Source organism: Condylura cristata, unplaced genomic scaffold, assembly GCF_000260355.1.
Source record: "Condylura cristata isolate star-nosed mole 26May11 unplaced genomic scaffold, ConCri1.0 scaffold00002, whole genome shotgun sequence".
Lineage (NCBI taxonomy): Eukaryota > Metazoa > Chordata > Mammalia > Eulipotyphla > Talpidae > Condylura > Condylura cristata.
The window spans coordinates 26,759,549-26,777,812 of NW_004567103.1; the positions used below are offsets into that span (position 1 = coordinate 26,759,549).

Sequence of the window (18,264 nt, forward strand, 5' to 3'; positions counted from 1 at the left end):
ATACCCACAGTGCAATTATGAAAACTAAGAAATTACCACTGTTTTAATACTATTAATGAAATAAGAAACTTTATTCTAATTTCACTAACTTTTCATTATCTTAATTTTGTGTAGGATGCTGTTCAGGAACTCCATTGCATTTAGTTGTTATGCCTAGTTTTCTACACTAGGAGTGTTCCTTAGACTTCTTTTTCATAACCATGCCACTTTTGAAGAGTTATTTGGCATACTTGATTATTTTGTTGAATGTATCTCAGTTTGTGCTAATCGTGATTAACTGAGGTTATGCACTGTTGGCAAAACAACCTCTCAAAACCATGTTCACAGTACATTCTGTCATGGGGTTAGTGGTATCCAGTGTCATCACTGGTGATGTTGACCTTTATCATTTGGTCAAGGTGGTTTCTTCTTTGTACTTTAAACCTGAGGGTTATTATCTATCTGCTATAACTGATAAATAAGGTAACAGATAATGGGAGCTGGGAGGGAACTTAGAGACAATCTTTTGCAAACTCTTCTGTTTATAGTTAAACTTTCAGAAGCATTAAGAAGGCAACTACTTGCCCAAAGGTCACCCAGTTTTTGATGGCAGAGTAGGAACTTAGTAGTTAGGTCTTGGGGATCCCAAGTTTAATCTTCTCTGACCGCCTAGCTGTGCTCAAATACTTGTAATTTACTTAGCTTCATTTTTACCATAGTAAAAAGGCTAAACTATACTTATGAATATTCAGTCAACCTTTGGTCAACACCTACAATAGACATCAAAATCTAAATGAGATGTCACAGACAGATTTAGACCTTTTAGTTCATGGTGCCCACTCACAGAACTGGCCAAGGTTGGAAATCATTGACCTTCTCTATCAGCATTTCTGAAATGAAAAGAATTCTCCTGGAATGCTCCACATAACACATAGGGAACAACAACAAAAAAAACCTACTTGAGATTTTTAACAGAAAAAGGAGATTTGTTTATTAATAATTCATGAGTTCCCATTGAACATGCACGACAGAAACAGTGCTATTCAATAGAGAATACTGTCATCTGTCACTGTTTTATTTGACATTTACACTTTTTTTTTTTGCCTGATACTGAAAAACTTTCTTGGATGGCATGCAAAAATTATATAAATGAAAAAATTCCCAATGTGGGAAGTCTGTATCTCTTCTGTAATGGTTCACTCACAATTACATACATGTGTGTTCATGCAACAGCATAGCACTTTCTCCCACATTCATTAGCCACCAAACAAGCTAATAAGAGACCCTATTGACAAAACAGAGCTAAGAATCCCAAATGGACTGGTGGAAGGGATCATGTGAATGAAAAGATGGAGGGTGGATGGGAAGTGAGGTAGAAGAAAAGATTTCTGTGAGAAAAGTATACAGATACGTGGATTGAACAAGTGAATCAATGTGAGAGGAAAGCAAATTGTGCCTGCTAGGAAGAAAACAGATGAAAATATGTTGCTATTTCAGATGTAAAATAAATATTTGTAAATGACATCATAGCAACTCCTGTAATAGGGTATGTTGACATTTAGTAGAAGAGCAAGTTAGAGTTAAGAGCACCTTGCAATTTTGTGCTACTGTAAGGCTCTTGACAGTCTTTCTGCTCCGTAGGTTAGTTATTATTTATAAAAATCACAGAACCAGCTGATACATTCATAAGCTAATTATTGAAGCAGCTGGGTACACATGGTGCAATATGTCCAAGGCTGTGAAGTATCACAGATTTCTTGGGGCCTGCTGTGGTGGGGGTGCACTGTTGAAGGCTCCATCCCTTAATCTGATCAGCCAAGCAAACACTTTGTGGGGAAACTAGATTAATAACCCTCTAAATACCATGAATGTGCTTCATCTTCAAAACCGGGTTCCCTTAAACATGCTATTAGCTCAGCTCCATCAGGGATTTGAGGAAGTTCTGGTGCCCTAAGAACAGGGTCTTGTTGGCTACCTCCCTGTGCCAGAAATTAATTTGGTTTGCTTATGTCTGCACACATGATCACACTTGTGTCTAATCCTCTCCATAATAGCTTCAAGGTCAAGACCTTGCATGTCAGTGGGCAAATTGAGCACTACACTTCTTAAAGACTGATGGCAGACAGCACACAGTCCATAACGAGGCCTGTAGTTTGTTCTAAGTGATTGTAATGAGTGCAGATTATAACAGCGCATATAAATCAAATGTAGCAATGAATGTTGTGCGAGACATTCCGAGTATCGTAAGTGGAGATACCACTCAGCTGTCACCTGTCTCCTTTCAAGCTGCGGCTTCCCACAATGCAGTTCACTTCTCAAGCGGAACAGCAGGTGCCGTCCTCCTTCAGGTCTGGGTATCTCAGAACTTCATCTTTTAACAGATGTAGGTTTTTGTTTTTATTTTCTGCTAAGTGATTGGTCTCCATGCTATCGCCTCCCCTGGGAGATGTTAAACATACCTGTTTGAAACATTTGAAAGAGTTCAGTTGGAGACTTATTCAGATCTGTGAAAAGACAGGGAAATAGGAGCTTATTTTTCCCACAGATGGTTTATTTTCCGTTTCAAGAATTCTTTCCTTTGTACAAAGACACCCTTGAGAAAACACTTTGGGGCTAGAGGATTTTTAAATATGTAATTTATTTTCTGATAGGGATAAACTTTTGTCTTCATTTTAAAAAATATATGTTGTACCTTGAAAATCAGCCATTATCTGTCCCTCAATTGAGTCAAAACAAAAATCTATGAAAATACTTGGAAAAACATTTCCAAGCAAATGATTAGATATCTTCTTTTCATTCTTCCTAACCCTCTAACTCTCCCCAGCTCCCAGTTTATTGCAAGAAAAGATCAGGTCTGCGCAAATGTGGCCTCTCACTTGTAAAAACAAGGCAGTGTTGTGTTACAGATTAGTTTATAAATCCCCAGTGGCTTCACAGTTCAGTGCCTACAGCTGCTGCAGATGGGCTTGGGTTTTTGTCTCTTCGCGGTGCTGCAGCCGGCAGTTGAAGGAGAAAATGGAATGATCAGGTTATTAACATGGAGGCCGTGAGGAAGAGGCTGCACAATGAGAACAGCTGGTGTTGCTGTCTTGGCTGATGCAGCGGAGATAATCAAATCTTGCCCTTTTTTTTGGGTAAAGGCAGAAGACACAGTGGAGAGTTAAACAACAGCTTATGATATTATATGGGCTTTTATAATGCGTGTCAGGAACTTTCATTGGTTTATGACTTATGATATAGAATTTGTTAAGGTTTGGGATTTATTTATTATGAAGTCATTTATGTTTGCGTATGCACCTTTTTAGAAAAATTCTTACTCTTTCGCAAGATGTGTAATGTGGGACAGTTCTTGTTTTTTTAAAATTAGCGATGTAGCTTGGAAATGATGGGTTAGAAAGTACTGGGTAAAATATTTTGACATGAGTCAGCGAGTGATGTTGACAGCATCCTCTGTATTATTTTCATATAATCCATCATTATTTGCATTACATTTTCTTTCTTATGCAGTTGCGAGTGAGAGAACATCCGGATGCCTGAGTTGGGAGGCAGACATTTGCAGGTGTCACCCGACCAACTGCCTACCTTCCTGCAGGTGTGGCTCTGGTGGGAAGGTGATGCTTAAGAGGCCTAGAGCCCAAGGCATTCGGAGATCAAGCAAATGCCTTCCTCCCCCCCATTCTAGTTAAGGCAGTTGTTTCTCTCTTGTGGAATTATTGATAATTATAAGGCTATTTTCCCCTTAGACAGTTTGCATTGTCACAGACATTTCTTTCTTTGGAATTTGCCATCGTGTAACACATATTTCTTCATCTTCACTCTTCTCTTTCACTGGAATTCTACCCAGCTGAGTAATGTTAAAAAGTTGTAGTTGGCTAGCAATTCCTTTTTCTAAGAATCAAATAACTACATTCTCTCTTGAATGTCTCTTAAAAAGGAATTGAAAATTAATGTATTGAAAATACATTTGATAGGGTTAAGGCAATTTACAGATGTGAAGATTCTTGGGCACTGGTATAGCCACCTGCATGGTCACTGGTGCATTTGCAGAATTGCCAGGTTGTTTCACTATCTCCCTTGGTGGGTGGGAACAATTTTGACTGACAAATAGGATAAACTTGCCTGCATTCAAGCCATCCTTTATTGCTCTGTATGCTGTAGGTTAACTCACATACCTTTCTCTCACCAGGGTTGGCTTTGTGAATTGCTCCGTTGGAAGGAGAATCCAAGTCCAGAAAACCGCACCCTCTGGGAGAACCTCTGTACCATCCGTCGCTTCCTGAACCTTCCACAGCATGAGAGGGATGTGATCTATGAGGAGGAATCGAGACACCACCACAGTGAGCGCATGCAACACGTGGTCCAGCTTCCCCCTGAGCCAGTGCAGGTCAGCACCCCCTTCTATCTAACCTTAGGACTAGTGTGGTGTGTCATGGGGCACACCACCCTGACTCCCATCAAGAGGGGTCTCGTGCTATAGGACTGAGGACTCAGTTTTCATGGTGCTCAGAGTAGGAACAGCATGTGTGTGTGTGTGTGTGTATGTGTGTGTGTAGAGGCATTCCAGGTCATGTGCCTGAGATGACCACGTGCTCATGATCATGAAGAAAAATGAATATAACATTGAATTCTAAGGTGACTAATTCCCAAGAGCATTTGCTTTTGTAGGATTGTGAATTAAAGACACTGATGGCGAATTAAATCTCCCAGTCAGAAACTATATATATATAGTTATATATATATATATATATAACTATATATATATATAGTTTATAGTTTCCAGTGGTTCTTTTTCAAAAGAAAAACTGAAATTTCCAATGCATTAATCTAACTTTTTTTAAAAAGATTTATTTACTTATGCTTATGGAACTGGGGTACAGGCCAGAGTGTGGTGGGTAAGAGGATTCACCAGAGACAGAGTGGCTTTGGAGAGCTTCATAATGAGGTGCTTTAGCCCTTTGCACCACCAGGAAGAGCCTGATCTAACATCTTTAAAGGAACTTTTGATTAGCCTGAGGAAAAGGAATAGAGGATGACATTGAGGTCACCTGAATCTCAGAGAGAAATTGTGATAAATTCAGAATTTTGAGATGAGTTTTGCTGTCTTTGTTTCCTTATTTTAGAAGTCTTATCTTCACTTGGATTGTACATTTTATTTGCTTAGTGTTTGTATTATTGAGAGATATAATATTTCTTTCTGAAAGTAGTATTGTTTACTGACTTTCTGTAAGTTAAAATCATTTACATGCAGGAAGAAATAATAACTAGGTCACTATTCCAAGGTTAGACTCTTAAGGAACTTGCCCAACAAATTGTTGTGTTAGGTCATGAAATTTTCCCCTATTGTCCAGTACCACTGCCACAGAACCAAGGAAGAACCTTTAAAGTCTTTGTCTGAAGTCCTTTCTAATAGCATGAAGAGGAAAATAAAGGCAAGACTGCATGTATGTGTGCAGGTTGATATGTGCAGAATGGCAGCAAAGATGCAGAGAATGTAAAGAAGTCAGTCCTACTTTCTTGGTCAAGATCACCTAGACGATGTGGTAAAAGATGTGAGAACTGCTCTAAGGTTTCCTGACTCCTTTCCCCTTGCTCCACCCTCAGTTAGGGGAGGAAAGCCGGAAATCAACTCATTACATCACTTTTTATTCAAATATGGGCACCTCAGTCAGTGCACACTAGTCAGTTTCCAAATAATTTGACACATGAATTCATAGAGCTGAAAGTACCTGCGGGGACTCTCTTAAGATATCCAGAGCACCTAAAGGGAGTCTTGAAATATCCACAGAGAACTCAGAGTGGGAACTGATATGGAAACTCAGAGAGGTGGGTGATAAAGACGGGTAAATGGAGGAATCTGTTGTCCTTGCTCTGGCGTGGTGTTGGGGTAATTCATTTCCTAGTCTTGAGGTGAAGGGTAAGCTCTGTGGCTTACCCTCCCCATTTCCTCTCCTTTTCCTTTCCTGGCTGAGCCTCATCCAAGCACCAGGGTACCTCCCTCCAGATAATCAGACCAACATGCTGAGTCACATAGTGCAGTGGTTTTCAGATTTTAAGATTTAGTCGTAAGGAAAATTAAAGAGGGGCCCAGTGTGGACTCATGAAGCTTTTATTTTGGAAAATAAATTTATTTATTTTTTAATAATATAATAGTTTATTTTTATATAATTCTGTGCCTTTTTCCATCTCAGTTGTAATCCCTGGGGGCTTTCCATCACCAAATCACCCTGTGCCATCACCATAGTCCGGTGCACTTCCCTCCCCTCACCGTTTTTGAAACCAGTCCCCACTCCACCCCCATATAATGTCTCTGGTATATAGTTGTTCATTATTATTATTATTATTTTCTCCCCTGGTCCTTTATACTCCTGCTATGAGTGAAACCATCTTGTTTTTGGAAAATAGATTTATATAAAAAACTCAAAGGATGCTTCCATTTATTAATTGTATCATTTCAAAAAATAAAATTTTTGGATTAATGAGAACAACCACACAGACAAGATATCTTACAAACTGTATAAATTCAGTCATGTGAAAAATTCTTATCACCATGTTTTTTTTTGTTTTGATATGAGCTAGTCAAAACTGTGTTAAACCCATTCAGGACTGAGGACTGGTTTCAGGAACTACCTCTTTTGTGTGGACTTTTTGTTCATGGTCTGTCATAGTACAGTCTAGGTAAAGTAGAATTAGAACAGGAATAAAAATCGATTTATTTTGGACCTTAGTCCTTTTTTTTTTTTAATCACAGAATGAGGATAACGTTGAAAATTTAGAGAGCTCTGAGATAAAATATCAAAACATGTTCTTCCTTATAACTGTGGGCCTCCTTTTAGTTGGATGAGGACCCTTAAACATTCCTGTTATAACTCTTTATCCAGAAATTTTAATTTCTATGACATCTCTGTTTAGGTTAAAAGGATAGTAAACATAATGTTTTTTCTTTAAACTGACCAGTTTGAGTTAAGTAAATCCTAGAAGCAGTTAAATTTTTGAGTTTTTTTTTTTTAAGTTTTGATGTTAATATGACAAAACTAGAGCATGTTAACAATATTTTATGGCTAAGAAAGTCAGGGTAATTTTCTTTTTCAGTTTTAAGCACTTTGTGGTTACTAACACTACCTTCTGATATCACTAAGAAAATTTGCTTATTTTATAAAATGTTATTCCTATCACTCAACTCTTAGCTTAAAAGCTTATAAATAAGGTGAGTTCCCCTTGACCTTGATCTCGTAGCTACTGTGAGACTCTTCATTATATCACTTTTTCCCTAAACTGTGCCTGTCTGAATGATACTGCTTTGGAGTGCTGTATTTATGTTTGTCAACAAAATATAAAACTTTGAATTAACTGTCTATTACAGTCATGATATGAAAAGGAAGAAAAGTAAGTAGAACTAGCTGGCTTAAGTCTTGAAACAGAATACAATTGGCACAACCTCTGTGACTTGGGAAAGATCCCAAACTACTAAAAATATGTCTGTAATTGTCCAGAAGTTAAGCCATTGGTCTCAGGATTGGAATTCATTGTGCCCTCATGTTAACTGAAATTCTCAGGAGACATAATTGCTCACATATTTTAGGGATTTTAAAATTCATATGTAGGATATTAGTTTGGCAATGTTACATTTTATTTAATTAGGCAGAAAATGTGCCATTATTAAATTGTTAAGTGTAGGTAAAATCAGTGATTATTAAAAAGTTCTGATATATGCAGCATATTAAATACAAGTAGAAGCTCATCCCACTGTGGTCATGGAAGATAGCTAGGGTGGAAAGATAGCTAGGGTACTGTTAGCCTCATTTTTCTTAAGTGGTAAAGATATGAATCATGACCTATGTGCATAATTACCCACAAGATGATTCTTTTCATTTAGAACTCCCCACCCCTCACCACTAGCTAAAAGGATTTCCCCCTTTCAGCTCTCTTCCCCACAGTGCTTTCTGTGATGTAGGAAGACAGAAAAATGAAAATTTTTCTTGTCATTTGTTTGCAAATAGCTTTCAAATTGATAGTCTTGGATTGCCAGCAGATTCTTTATTTTTTTTCTAAGCCCACAAAGGGTTTTAAAAATTTAAGTCCACATTTAGTGATCAGGAGATTTCACCAAACACCCATATCTCACATAGCAATGCAGAAAGTCAGCTCTGACTACTGGGCCACACGGCTGGCAACCTCCACACAGGTTGAACACTCACCATTCTGCTGCAGGCTACCTGTTACCCACACCCCATGTACAGTGCACACACATCCTGGCCACTTCCTTCATTCAGGCTGCTCTTTCCATTTTTCGCTTTTTCTCACCCCTCTGCTCCTAAAGGCCACCTGGTCTCTGTAGCTTAGCTCTACATCCAAAGATGCCACACAAAAGAAATAACTGATTTTGTCATGTCATTCCGATTTCTACTTTGGGAGATGTCATGTACCACTTACTTTTACATTCCTAGGACTTAACAGCATCATTTACATGTATACCAAGAAAAATTTGTTTGATGGCATTTCCTTTTAGGGGTGAAACTAGGTTATAGTGGAGACCGAGCTGGGCTTTGGGTCACTAGGAGCTATTGTGAGTCTTAAAGACTTGGCCTCCTAAGAAGAATGAGTTGTTTCTTTAGAAATTCAGGTATCTCAGCTTTAATGTCATATGGAATTAATTATTGGTTCTACCCTGTTGTCTTCAGGACACCTCATTTAAGTACTTGGCTGTGTAGAGGGTGACTTTCCAGGCCCTGAACACACTTTAGAAACTAGATCCATCCATACCATTAACCCTCAGCCAGAACAATATAGTCCAAGGGGGTGAAAATTGCTTATTAGAGAACATTTTAAAAAATCTTCAAATTACAATGGTTTATGGTCCTTCAAAGGGCCATAGTACATTAAAGAGACAGACAGAATAAATATAATACTAAAATAACATGAAGCAGAGAAGATGGTTAGAAAATATTTAAAGAGACTCCTTCAGAATTTAAGAATGGTTGAGACATACTTATATAGCTAATAGTTGTCGTCCATGCAGAGATGTCACAAAGACGACTAACATAGGTGATTTGTTAAGATAAACTGAAACGTTCCATAAGAAAGAAGGAATAAATTCCATATTTCATTCCAATAGGTCATAGACAAAATTATTTCTTGTGGTTGTAAGTGATTTTAGCCCTAGTGTTATTATGACCTGAGTCCCTGTGCTGAAAGCATATCTTCAACTTAGAATAAAAAGATAGTTAGATCAGGGTATTCATTATTACCAACACTTGTTTTACAATTGGAAAAAATTGGAGCTGAGACTCAGCCTTGCATGCAGCCAGAATTGCCAGCTGAATGAAAATGCAGGCATTGTTGGCGTCTAGTCTGTCCTCTGACCACACTTCTCTCTTAATGCAGGGGAGAAGAAAGGACATTGGTCATGCTGCGACTGGGTCACTGAGTGGGGTTGATTGGGGAGCATTTACCAAATTGTTCTTGTCTGTATAGTTTGTGCTTAATTGCTTTATTATATTTCCACCACAGTGTTTCCATGGGTTATTTTGTAAGTTCAGGAATTCTGAGCTTGTGGCTGTGTGGTTTCCTGACAAGTACTTGTTTTAAAATTCCATGCCGTTCACTGAATAAGAATGTGAAACCTGGTGGGTTACAGCTGACACCGGCACTGTACCTCAGCTCCTCTGGACTGATGCCCAATCAGTAGATTCTCAGCATTTTATGAGCCACCACGCTGCTGTCATTGGTATCAACCAGTGGTTCTCCACCACTGGAGAATATTGAATTTGTCCCCCATCAATATTGGGCAGTAGCTGGAAAAATTTTTATTTTTTTATTATTATTATTTTTTAAAGATTTATTTATTTGTGCATACAGGACTGGGGTACAGGCCAGAGGCTTAGGGGCGGCGAGAGGCTTCACGAGAGACAGAGCGGGGAACAGAACAGGCAGATCGACGAAGTACACTGCTGAGGGGAGCAGCGGGCGGGTCAGGAGAGGTCTGCCACGCCATGTGGTCACCTCCGGGGCAGGCGGGGATCGAACTCATGGGGAAGCGGCTTTAGATTCTCAATGCTGTGCTTTAACCCACTGCGCCACCAGGGAGGGCCCTGGAGAAATTTTTATTTAACTTGGAGATGCAAGTGGTATCTACTAGTGGAGGCTAAGGATGCTGCCAAATATCCCACACTCTTTAGGAGAGTTCCCCCAAACACTTACTTGTCCCACAATCTCAGTAGTGCTGAATTTAAGAAACCCTGATACTTGTCTAATAGTATAAGATAAAGTCGTAGGTGTTTGTGTTTTCCTGTACAAAGTCCTGTAGTAACACCGTTGTTGCTGTGCTGTTGACTCTCCTTCCCTGTCAGCAGGTAGCCTTTTTGGGAATCAGGCTCTCAAAATGTGAGACTTTTAAAAATTATTATAATAGTTTATTTTTACACTATTTTGTGCCATTTCCCATCCCAATTGTAATCCCCGTGGACTTTCCATCACCAGTTCACCTGTGTGCCATCACCATAGTCCTGTGCATGGTCCCCCCCCCACATTTATTATCTCACGCCCCACTCTACCCCCGTAAAATGTCTCTGGTATATAGTTGTTCAGTATTATTATTATTATTATTATTTCCCCTGGTCACTCATGCATCTGCTATGAATGAAACCTCTGGTATTTTCCTTTTTCTTTCTGGTTTATTTCACTAAGCATGATCCCTTCCAGGTCCATCCATGTTGCTGCACAAGACATGGGTTTATCTTTTTTGATTGCTAAGTAATATTCCATTGTGTATATGTACCCATCTTCAAAATGTGAGGTTTTAATATGCCTTCTCTCTTCAAGCCTTGTGTAAAACCAGGGAGTAGAGTAGTTTTTATCTATATGTACATGCGCAAATCCTAAGCTTAGAGAAGTTAAATAACCTGCTGCAAGGGAGACCTTAAGTCCACATTTATTTATCTACAGAATTTACTTTTATCTGTATAGTGGGAACAACTGATGTGCAGTGGCCAACATTCCTTGAACATGAACTATGAATTGTTTGCTATTGTGTAGAGCTGTTTATTTACATCATTTGATTTTTATTATTCCATTTAATAGATCTAGTTTTTTTTTTTCTTTATTTTTATGCATAGAGAACTGGGGGGTAGGTACCTGCCAGAGGTATGTATAGGGGCATTGAGAGGATTCACCAGATATAGTAGGGAGCAGAACAGGCAGATTGACAAAGTGCACTGTTGAGGGGAGCAGCAGGTGAGACAGGAGATGTCTGTCATGCCATGTAGGGCACCTCTGGGGCCAAGGATTTGTAAGCAGCTGTGGCTGACTTACAGTGCTGTGCTTTGACCTGCTGCACCACCAGGGAGGGCTCTTGAAGTTATTTTTGAATATAGGATACTTAATGCAGTGAGACTTGTAACTCACAAGTGTGATGTTAAAGAACTAACATGACTGAAATTTTCATTTTTCATCCAACTTTTTGAGATGGCTTTAGAATGTGACTCTTGTTACTAATATTTAAGGATTTTTGAAATCTATCTTTAAGCTATGGGTATTTTAACACTGTCTTCCTACTCCAGTTGTAAGTACTAAACCTTAATATCTGAATTTGCTTCCAAAAGGGTAACTTGTAAGAAAAGAAAAATAAATAATGAATTAATCAATTAAGGATGTTTGCAATTCTATAACCAGGTTACTAGAATTTATCCCATTTGCATTCATTCCAAGTTCCTTTTCAAAGCTTCCTGTGTGAATGTGGTTCCAGGGTTTTGAAACCCTACTCTAGTCCCAAGGAGAGATGCAAATTAACACTTGTCATTTTAAATGAAATTTTGCAGCAGTTAAGTATAAGTAGGTCCTTGGGAAAACTCTTGGAGACTTTGATCATCAATGATTTTTCTTATTAATTTCTTACCCTGTACATGCTTATTCAACCTGAAGAACATGCTTCTTTTCTTTATTACTATGCCCAAACTTTTCACCATGTCCAGAGTTTTTAATTTGAGGTTTAGGAATAGATTTAGACGTCATTTGCAACTAGCCCTTCTTATTCTTGGAAGTGAATGTCTCCACTTGGGTTCCTTCTAAAACCTAGTGAGCAGCTTTCATTGAGTGATGCTGTCAGAAAGTTGAAGAATCTCATTGAAGTTGCTAGCCAGAGTTGATTAGACATTAGTGATGGCTTTGTTTTTTTTTTCCAGAAATTTAGGGAAGTTACTTGCTTATTTGCCTAACTCTCTTACCTGTTTTTCTTTTGTAAAACATAGGCCCTCTGGCTTAATTATTGGAGGTATATTGAGAGAAATTGAGGATGGTATTACTTATGAAAACTCAGGTGTAGTACTAGGAATATGGGTGAGATTTTCTAAATCTGGGACTGGGAATTCCACCTCTGCAGTTCATGTACTTAGTCTCTCCTTTGCTGTCTTTGACAACCATACCTCTCCCCATATTAGCATCTTTCTACTGTCAAGTTTTTCTTCCCACCATTGTCTGACTTAGCTTGTATTCTATAGCTTCATCTATCTTTTAGCTCCTGCTTACTAGGCACATATATATATATATATATATATGTTATAATGCTGCTTCCTCAAACCATGGCCTTACCATGACCTCTGATTTATATCATGACTTTATTTTGTTCCTTTATCAAATCTAGCACCTGTTGCCCACTCCATGTTTACTACATTAAATTCTTTTGAGAGGAAGTTGATTGGCCCACTTCATCACCTGGAGGGCCCACTTCATCACCAGGAAAGCAAACTTTCTTGAGATATAATCTTCAACCCATAAAATGCTTAATTCAGAAGACACTGCTTTACATTTTAAAATGTAAAGAAAGCTGTGTTGGGCAAAATTTTAAAATAATCTCAATGAAAACAGGAAGCAGAAAGCTGAATCTAGACCACTTGGAACTAACCTGTAAATGGCTTGTCCTTGGATTGGATAGTTAAGATTATTTAGAACATAATTCCTGTGACTGTGATTTATCAGAGTGGTTGGTGGCAGGTATGAATAAAAGTCTAGTATAAAGTTCTCACATTAAGGAAATGGATGACTTTTTTAAAATGTAAAGTGCTATTGACATGTAAATAGTATGAAACTAATGCCTAAGGGTGATTTAAATTTGTGAATACATCCGAAGTATTATGCCTTATAAGATACTGTTAGAAATGAAACTCAAAATTTTATAGTAATCTGTTCTGGGCCTGCATTTTTTTTCCTTTTTTTTTTTTTTTGAGGAAATCCAACATTGTGTTAAACTTAATAAGTGGAATTAACTTTTCTGCTTCCCATTCTTCATGGGATTGTTCTTACATTTTGCTAAGTAGAGCTTTCCGGTAACTAGATTTTCCTAACATTTTCCTACATACCATCTTCCAAATTAAATATCCAAGGACAGCTGCTGGTTGGAAGTACAGTGTAGCATAGGCAGGTTCCACTCATCCAGTTTTGTCATGTCCTGTGAGAATATAGAGAACCTTGGTTTCTCAAATAGCTTGCTTTTCTGTAATTGCTAAATTACAGTATAATTTTGATATTTTGCATTTTTGAAAGGCAGCACAATCCCTTCATCTCATACCGTGAATTACCGTTATACCCCTTGCTTTTCAGATCCTAAAACTGAACAGAAAGAAGATGCTTTACCCAAAGCATCTCTGTAAATAAAAGAGTCAGGGCTAGCTGTATTGTTTATATCGATATAAAAATTATTTAGCAACACAAGATTTTCCACTGCTGAGTGCTCAAAATCACAAAAATCACTAATGTAAATTCTTTTCTAAATCTATTTTTTAAAGTTTTGAGTTGTAAGTTATTCTTTTTCTTCTAATATTAAGTGAAGCTTGTTATACTATAAAACCTTTAGTACCTTGGTCATTTCTACATTGTTTTATAGGAAAATAAGGCTAAACATAGTATTTCTAAAGGTTAACTTTCTTTTCTTTCTTTCTTTCTTTTTTTAAGATTTATTTACAAGAACTGGGGTGTAAGCCAGAGGTGCAGGGGGTGAGAGGATTCACCAGACACAGGATGGGGAGGAAAATAGGCAGATCTATTGAAATACACTGCTGAGGGGAGCAGTGGGCGAGACAGGAGAGGTCTGCTACTCCATGTGGGTCAGCTCCCTGTCCTGCAGTGGCTGGAGATAGCTTGATAGCACTATGTCTTTAACTCCTGCGACACCAGTGAGGGGTCCCCCCCCCCCCCCCTTTTCTTTTTCATTTTTAACATAGAGATTCTTTCTGTTATCTTCTGGCCAATATAATGTGCCTGGTTTTTCTCTCCCTCCTTCACCTTTCCTTTCTTTCCCTCTTGCTATCCTTCCTCTTCAATAATCTGAAACACTATTTTTTTTAAAAAAAACCTGAAGAACAAAAGGGCAATGAATAAGTAATTTTGTGAGTGGGAAAGCTGATTGTGAGCCATGTTGAGGGAGGGAGGGACAAAAAAGACAGAGAAAATGCATTATAGTATGCCCTCCCTTCTGCCTCATGTACAGAAAGCAATAAATGATAAAACTAAATTGAAATGAAGGCACTGTGGATATTGATATGTTATTCTTCCATTTGAGGACCTTATCACGTTTCATCTGCAAGAAGGAACATACACTCATTTATACCACTATAGAAATCTAGAGACAGGTAGCATAGTCTGTATTCTGGGAAAGCTTACTAAAATGGATAGAACTGTATTCAGATTTGAGTTGCAAATATGATTGAGAAGCCTCATCATTTTTATTCTCAAATCTAAAAGTTTTATTCAACAAGTATGTGTCAAGTTCCTTCAATATGCAGGTGTTAATGCAGGTGTTAATACAGGTACCATCTATATAACAGTGACTAAAACAGGTAGGATCTCACACCTTTATTTGAGCAGTTTTCTCCCACACTACTCAAAATTGCATTTTATAATAGACTTTCACTTTTTTCTGGCTTTTCTGACTGAAACTAGAATTCAGATTATGGTTTAGTGGAATCCACAGAGTCTGTTTCTTTCTCTGATTCTGACTTTGGATACTTCTTTGTTTCAGTTTTTCTAGCTGTTTCTAGAGTAGCATTGGTTAAAACCTTTAAAACACGTTGAACCTCTCAGAGATGTTACTGCATTAAAAAATGACTATTTGAAGGTGCCACAACAGACTTTCTGAGCCTATTCTGTAGAGTCCTGACATAGTCCTACAATGACTAGTGACTGAGAGGTGTTTTGAAAGATGGTGTTTATGGAAGACAGGTGGGAAACCTGTCCACTCCATCCTTAGTTTGTCTCTGACCACACAAACACTTCTCTTTTTGTCTTGGTCATGTTCTTTCTCTCCACTCAGGTGACTTCTCCAGGTAGCAGCCTTCTGACTTGGCACTGGGATATGGGCTAATTAATTTATTGTTAGTGCTTGAACTGAACCACCTGCCTCATTGGGCATGTGCTGATAAAGCTGTGGCCCTTAGAAGGTCAGGTGTGTGAATTAGTTCCTTTTAATAATGAGCTGTTGTGGCAGAAAAGCACACGCTGTTCTAGGACCACAGGAGCCTGCCTCACATTTTCTTCTTAAATTTTCTACCAGAATGCTTCCCATTCATAGGTAATTGTTGATTTGAAAGACGATTCTGCAAATCATCTTTGCAGAAGATACAGAAATGCACATCTGCAGAGCAGGGCTTCTCCATGTGGGCGAATTTCTCATTTGACTGGTGGGTCAGAGCAGGGATGCTAATTTCGCATACTTTGTTTTGAGCCTAATTACTCAAATAAATTCAGAATCTGGGAAATGATTGCAGCTGAAAATGGGTATGAGAGAGTGTCTTAGGAAACAGTCCCAGTTGTCTTTCTGAGTCTTACAGGCTGCATTGCCAGAAACTGATGGAACTTCAGAACTTGATCCATTCTGATCAGACTTGGATGGCCTGATTAAGACATATTTCAATAGAGAGTAAAATATCCAAATAAAAATTATCACTCTCTTAAACTCACATCTGTCCTTCTAAATGTGATACAAGTCATGAAAGAATGTATTCAAATAGAATAAAAGAGCAGTTCTGCAGAGCAGGAAGAGTGGAGACAAAAAGGTAAGTGCACTGCACATTTGAAAGACCTGGGGTTGAATTCTGGGGTTGCCACTGGCGTGGGAGCTATCTGGTCTTTCTGAGACAACTTAATTTTTTTTTAAAGAATTGTTTATTTATGCATACAGAACTGCAGAGGGGCAGGAGCAGTGAGAGGATTCATCAAAGACAGAGTGGGGAGCAGAAAAGGCTGACTGACAAAGTACACTGCTGAGGGGAGCAGCGGGGTGGGGGTGGCAGGCAGCAGAGGTCTGCCACGCCATGTGGATCACCTCCGGGGCAGGGATCAAACTTATGCTGAATGGCTTTAGCTTCTTAGTGCTGTGCTTTAACCCGCTGCACCACCTGAGAGGGCCCAAATTAAATTTTTAAAAAATAGTAGAAACTTCAAATCTATAGGCTGTTTGAGATTTTACTAACATGGTGATTGCATGAAGTTAGAAGTTAGTATTGAGTGTTGTTACTATTAATATTGAGGATAAAGTGAGAGAGTGTAGCCAAAAGAATTCAGAGTTGAACTAAGGATAGAGAAGGCATGTATAGTTTTATAATCAGCAAGATAGGAGTATGCCTTGTTTCTGTTGTGTACATGCTATGCAATCCTCTTGAGACGAATTGAGAAACTCAAAGCTGTCTGATTCAATCTAATCTTTCTACATTTTAAGCTCTTAAAAGTCACTATAATTTATTTAAACGTAAGTGAGAACTTTTCTCAGTTATAATAAATAAAATCCCTGTAGGGCATAAAAAAATGCCATTGGATATGACAAAAGTGAGTCAGTACTTAAAAAAAGCAGAAAGAGCACTCAGCATCTGGACCATCTCTGGGGCTTCTGCTGTCCTTCTAACAGCACATCAGACTCCACAAAATCATGAAGATGCTGAGCAATGCCACCGCACAGAACTACATTGGCCGTTGGTGGACTCCAATAAGGAGAAAAAAATTTTTCTCCAACCTTGGTCCCTCTCTGGTGGTTCAGCAGGTTATAGTGCAGCACTGCATGCTAACCACAGTCACCTCAGTGTGAGTTCTATCTTGGGCCTAGAGGTGATCCACAGGAACAGCAGACCTCTCCTGTCCGGCCTGCTGTTCCCCTCAGCAGTGTCCTTCGTCTATCTGCCTATTCTGCTCCCCACATGGTCCTGGTGAATCTTCTCACCACTTCTGCACCTCTACCCCAGTTCTATATGCATACATAAATAAATCTTTAAAAAAAAAGTTGTTTTTTTTTTCTCCAACCTTGAGTTGCTCAGAGGCTACGAGGGCAAATGAGATCCGATTCATGGAGTGGGCTATGTAGTGACATGCAGAGCAAAGGTGAGCTTGCTATGAGACGGGACACTCTTTCTGGACCCCTCACAGTGAAAATAACAATATGTGACTTTCATGTAAGTGAGTAAGTTCCAGGCATCAGGAGTTCTACTTTAAATTGTCTCTTTTCTTCTCACATCAACAAGGAACTAGAAATGGAAGTATGCATGAATAGTGTTCACTCTCTAAAGAATATAGCATCAGCTCCAACTCATCAAAAACAAAAGTACAGAATGTGCAATTTTTTTTAATTCATGGTAACAAATTATTTGAAGTAAAGTTTGCAACAAAGGTATATGGCAGGGATCCATGATTGAATGCCACAAGATTTAGAACCTCATGATAAATAAAACCATTTAAGTTTAATTTTGAAAAATTGTGATGTCTTCATTAATATTAGAAACAAACTTAAATTCTAGTTTTTGAAAGCAGCACTTTCTGACTATAGTTTTTTTTTAAGTACATTTAAAATAGGTGACTGACATTTGTTTAAATCTGAGTGTAGTATGACATTAAAGTTAATAAATTCTCAAATATTAGTTTTTTTTTCTGTATGTGTGTTATCCCCTCAAATATTCTATCACTATTTTCAGTGAGCCTTAGCTCAAATGTGAAAGATTGATATAGTAAAGAAAGGGCCTGTAAGTCACATAGACTGTTGTAGAGCTGGGTGTGTGACCTTTTAGCCTTTGAGTTAGATAATGAATTAGATAATCCCAGAGATTCTTTTAACCTGATACGCTCATTCTCTGAGTTGGCTCATCTATTTCTGATCTTCATTTGAGTGTATTAATAAAAATGTAAAAAAATAAAAATAAAACAAAACCAAATTGCTCTTGGGAGGTTCAAATGCATTCTGGAAGGACAAATTAGCAATAAAATAGCAGGTTATGAATACCTTATATGGGTTCAGACAGACCCAGATGATTTTCTGGT

At 38.3% G+C, this 18,264-nt stretch overlaps 1 protein-coding gene across 1 annotated transcript in view; it reads left to right on the plus strand.

The window, feature by feature from the left end:
- The window catches only part of SATB2 (SATB homeobox 2), a 174,424-nt gene that overhangs the window by 135,009 nt on the left and 21,151 nt on the right, over window positions 1-18,264 (plus strand). Inside the window, exon 10 of the mRNA XM_012726133.1 lies at window positions 4,166-4,363. Coding sequence (XP_012581587.1) covers window positions 4,166-4,363 — 198 coding nt within the window. The remainder of the gene's footprint in view (window positions 1-4,165; window positions 4,364-18,264) is intronic.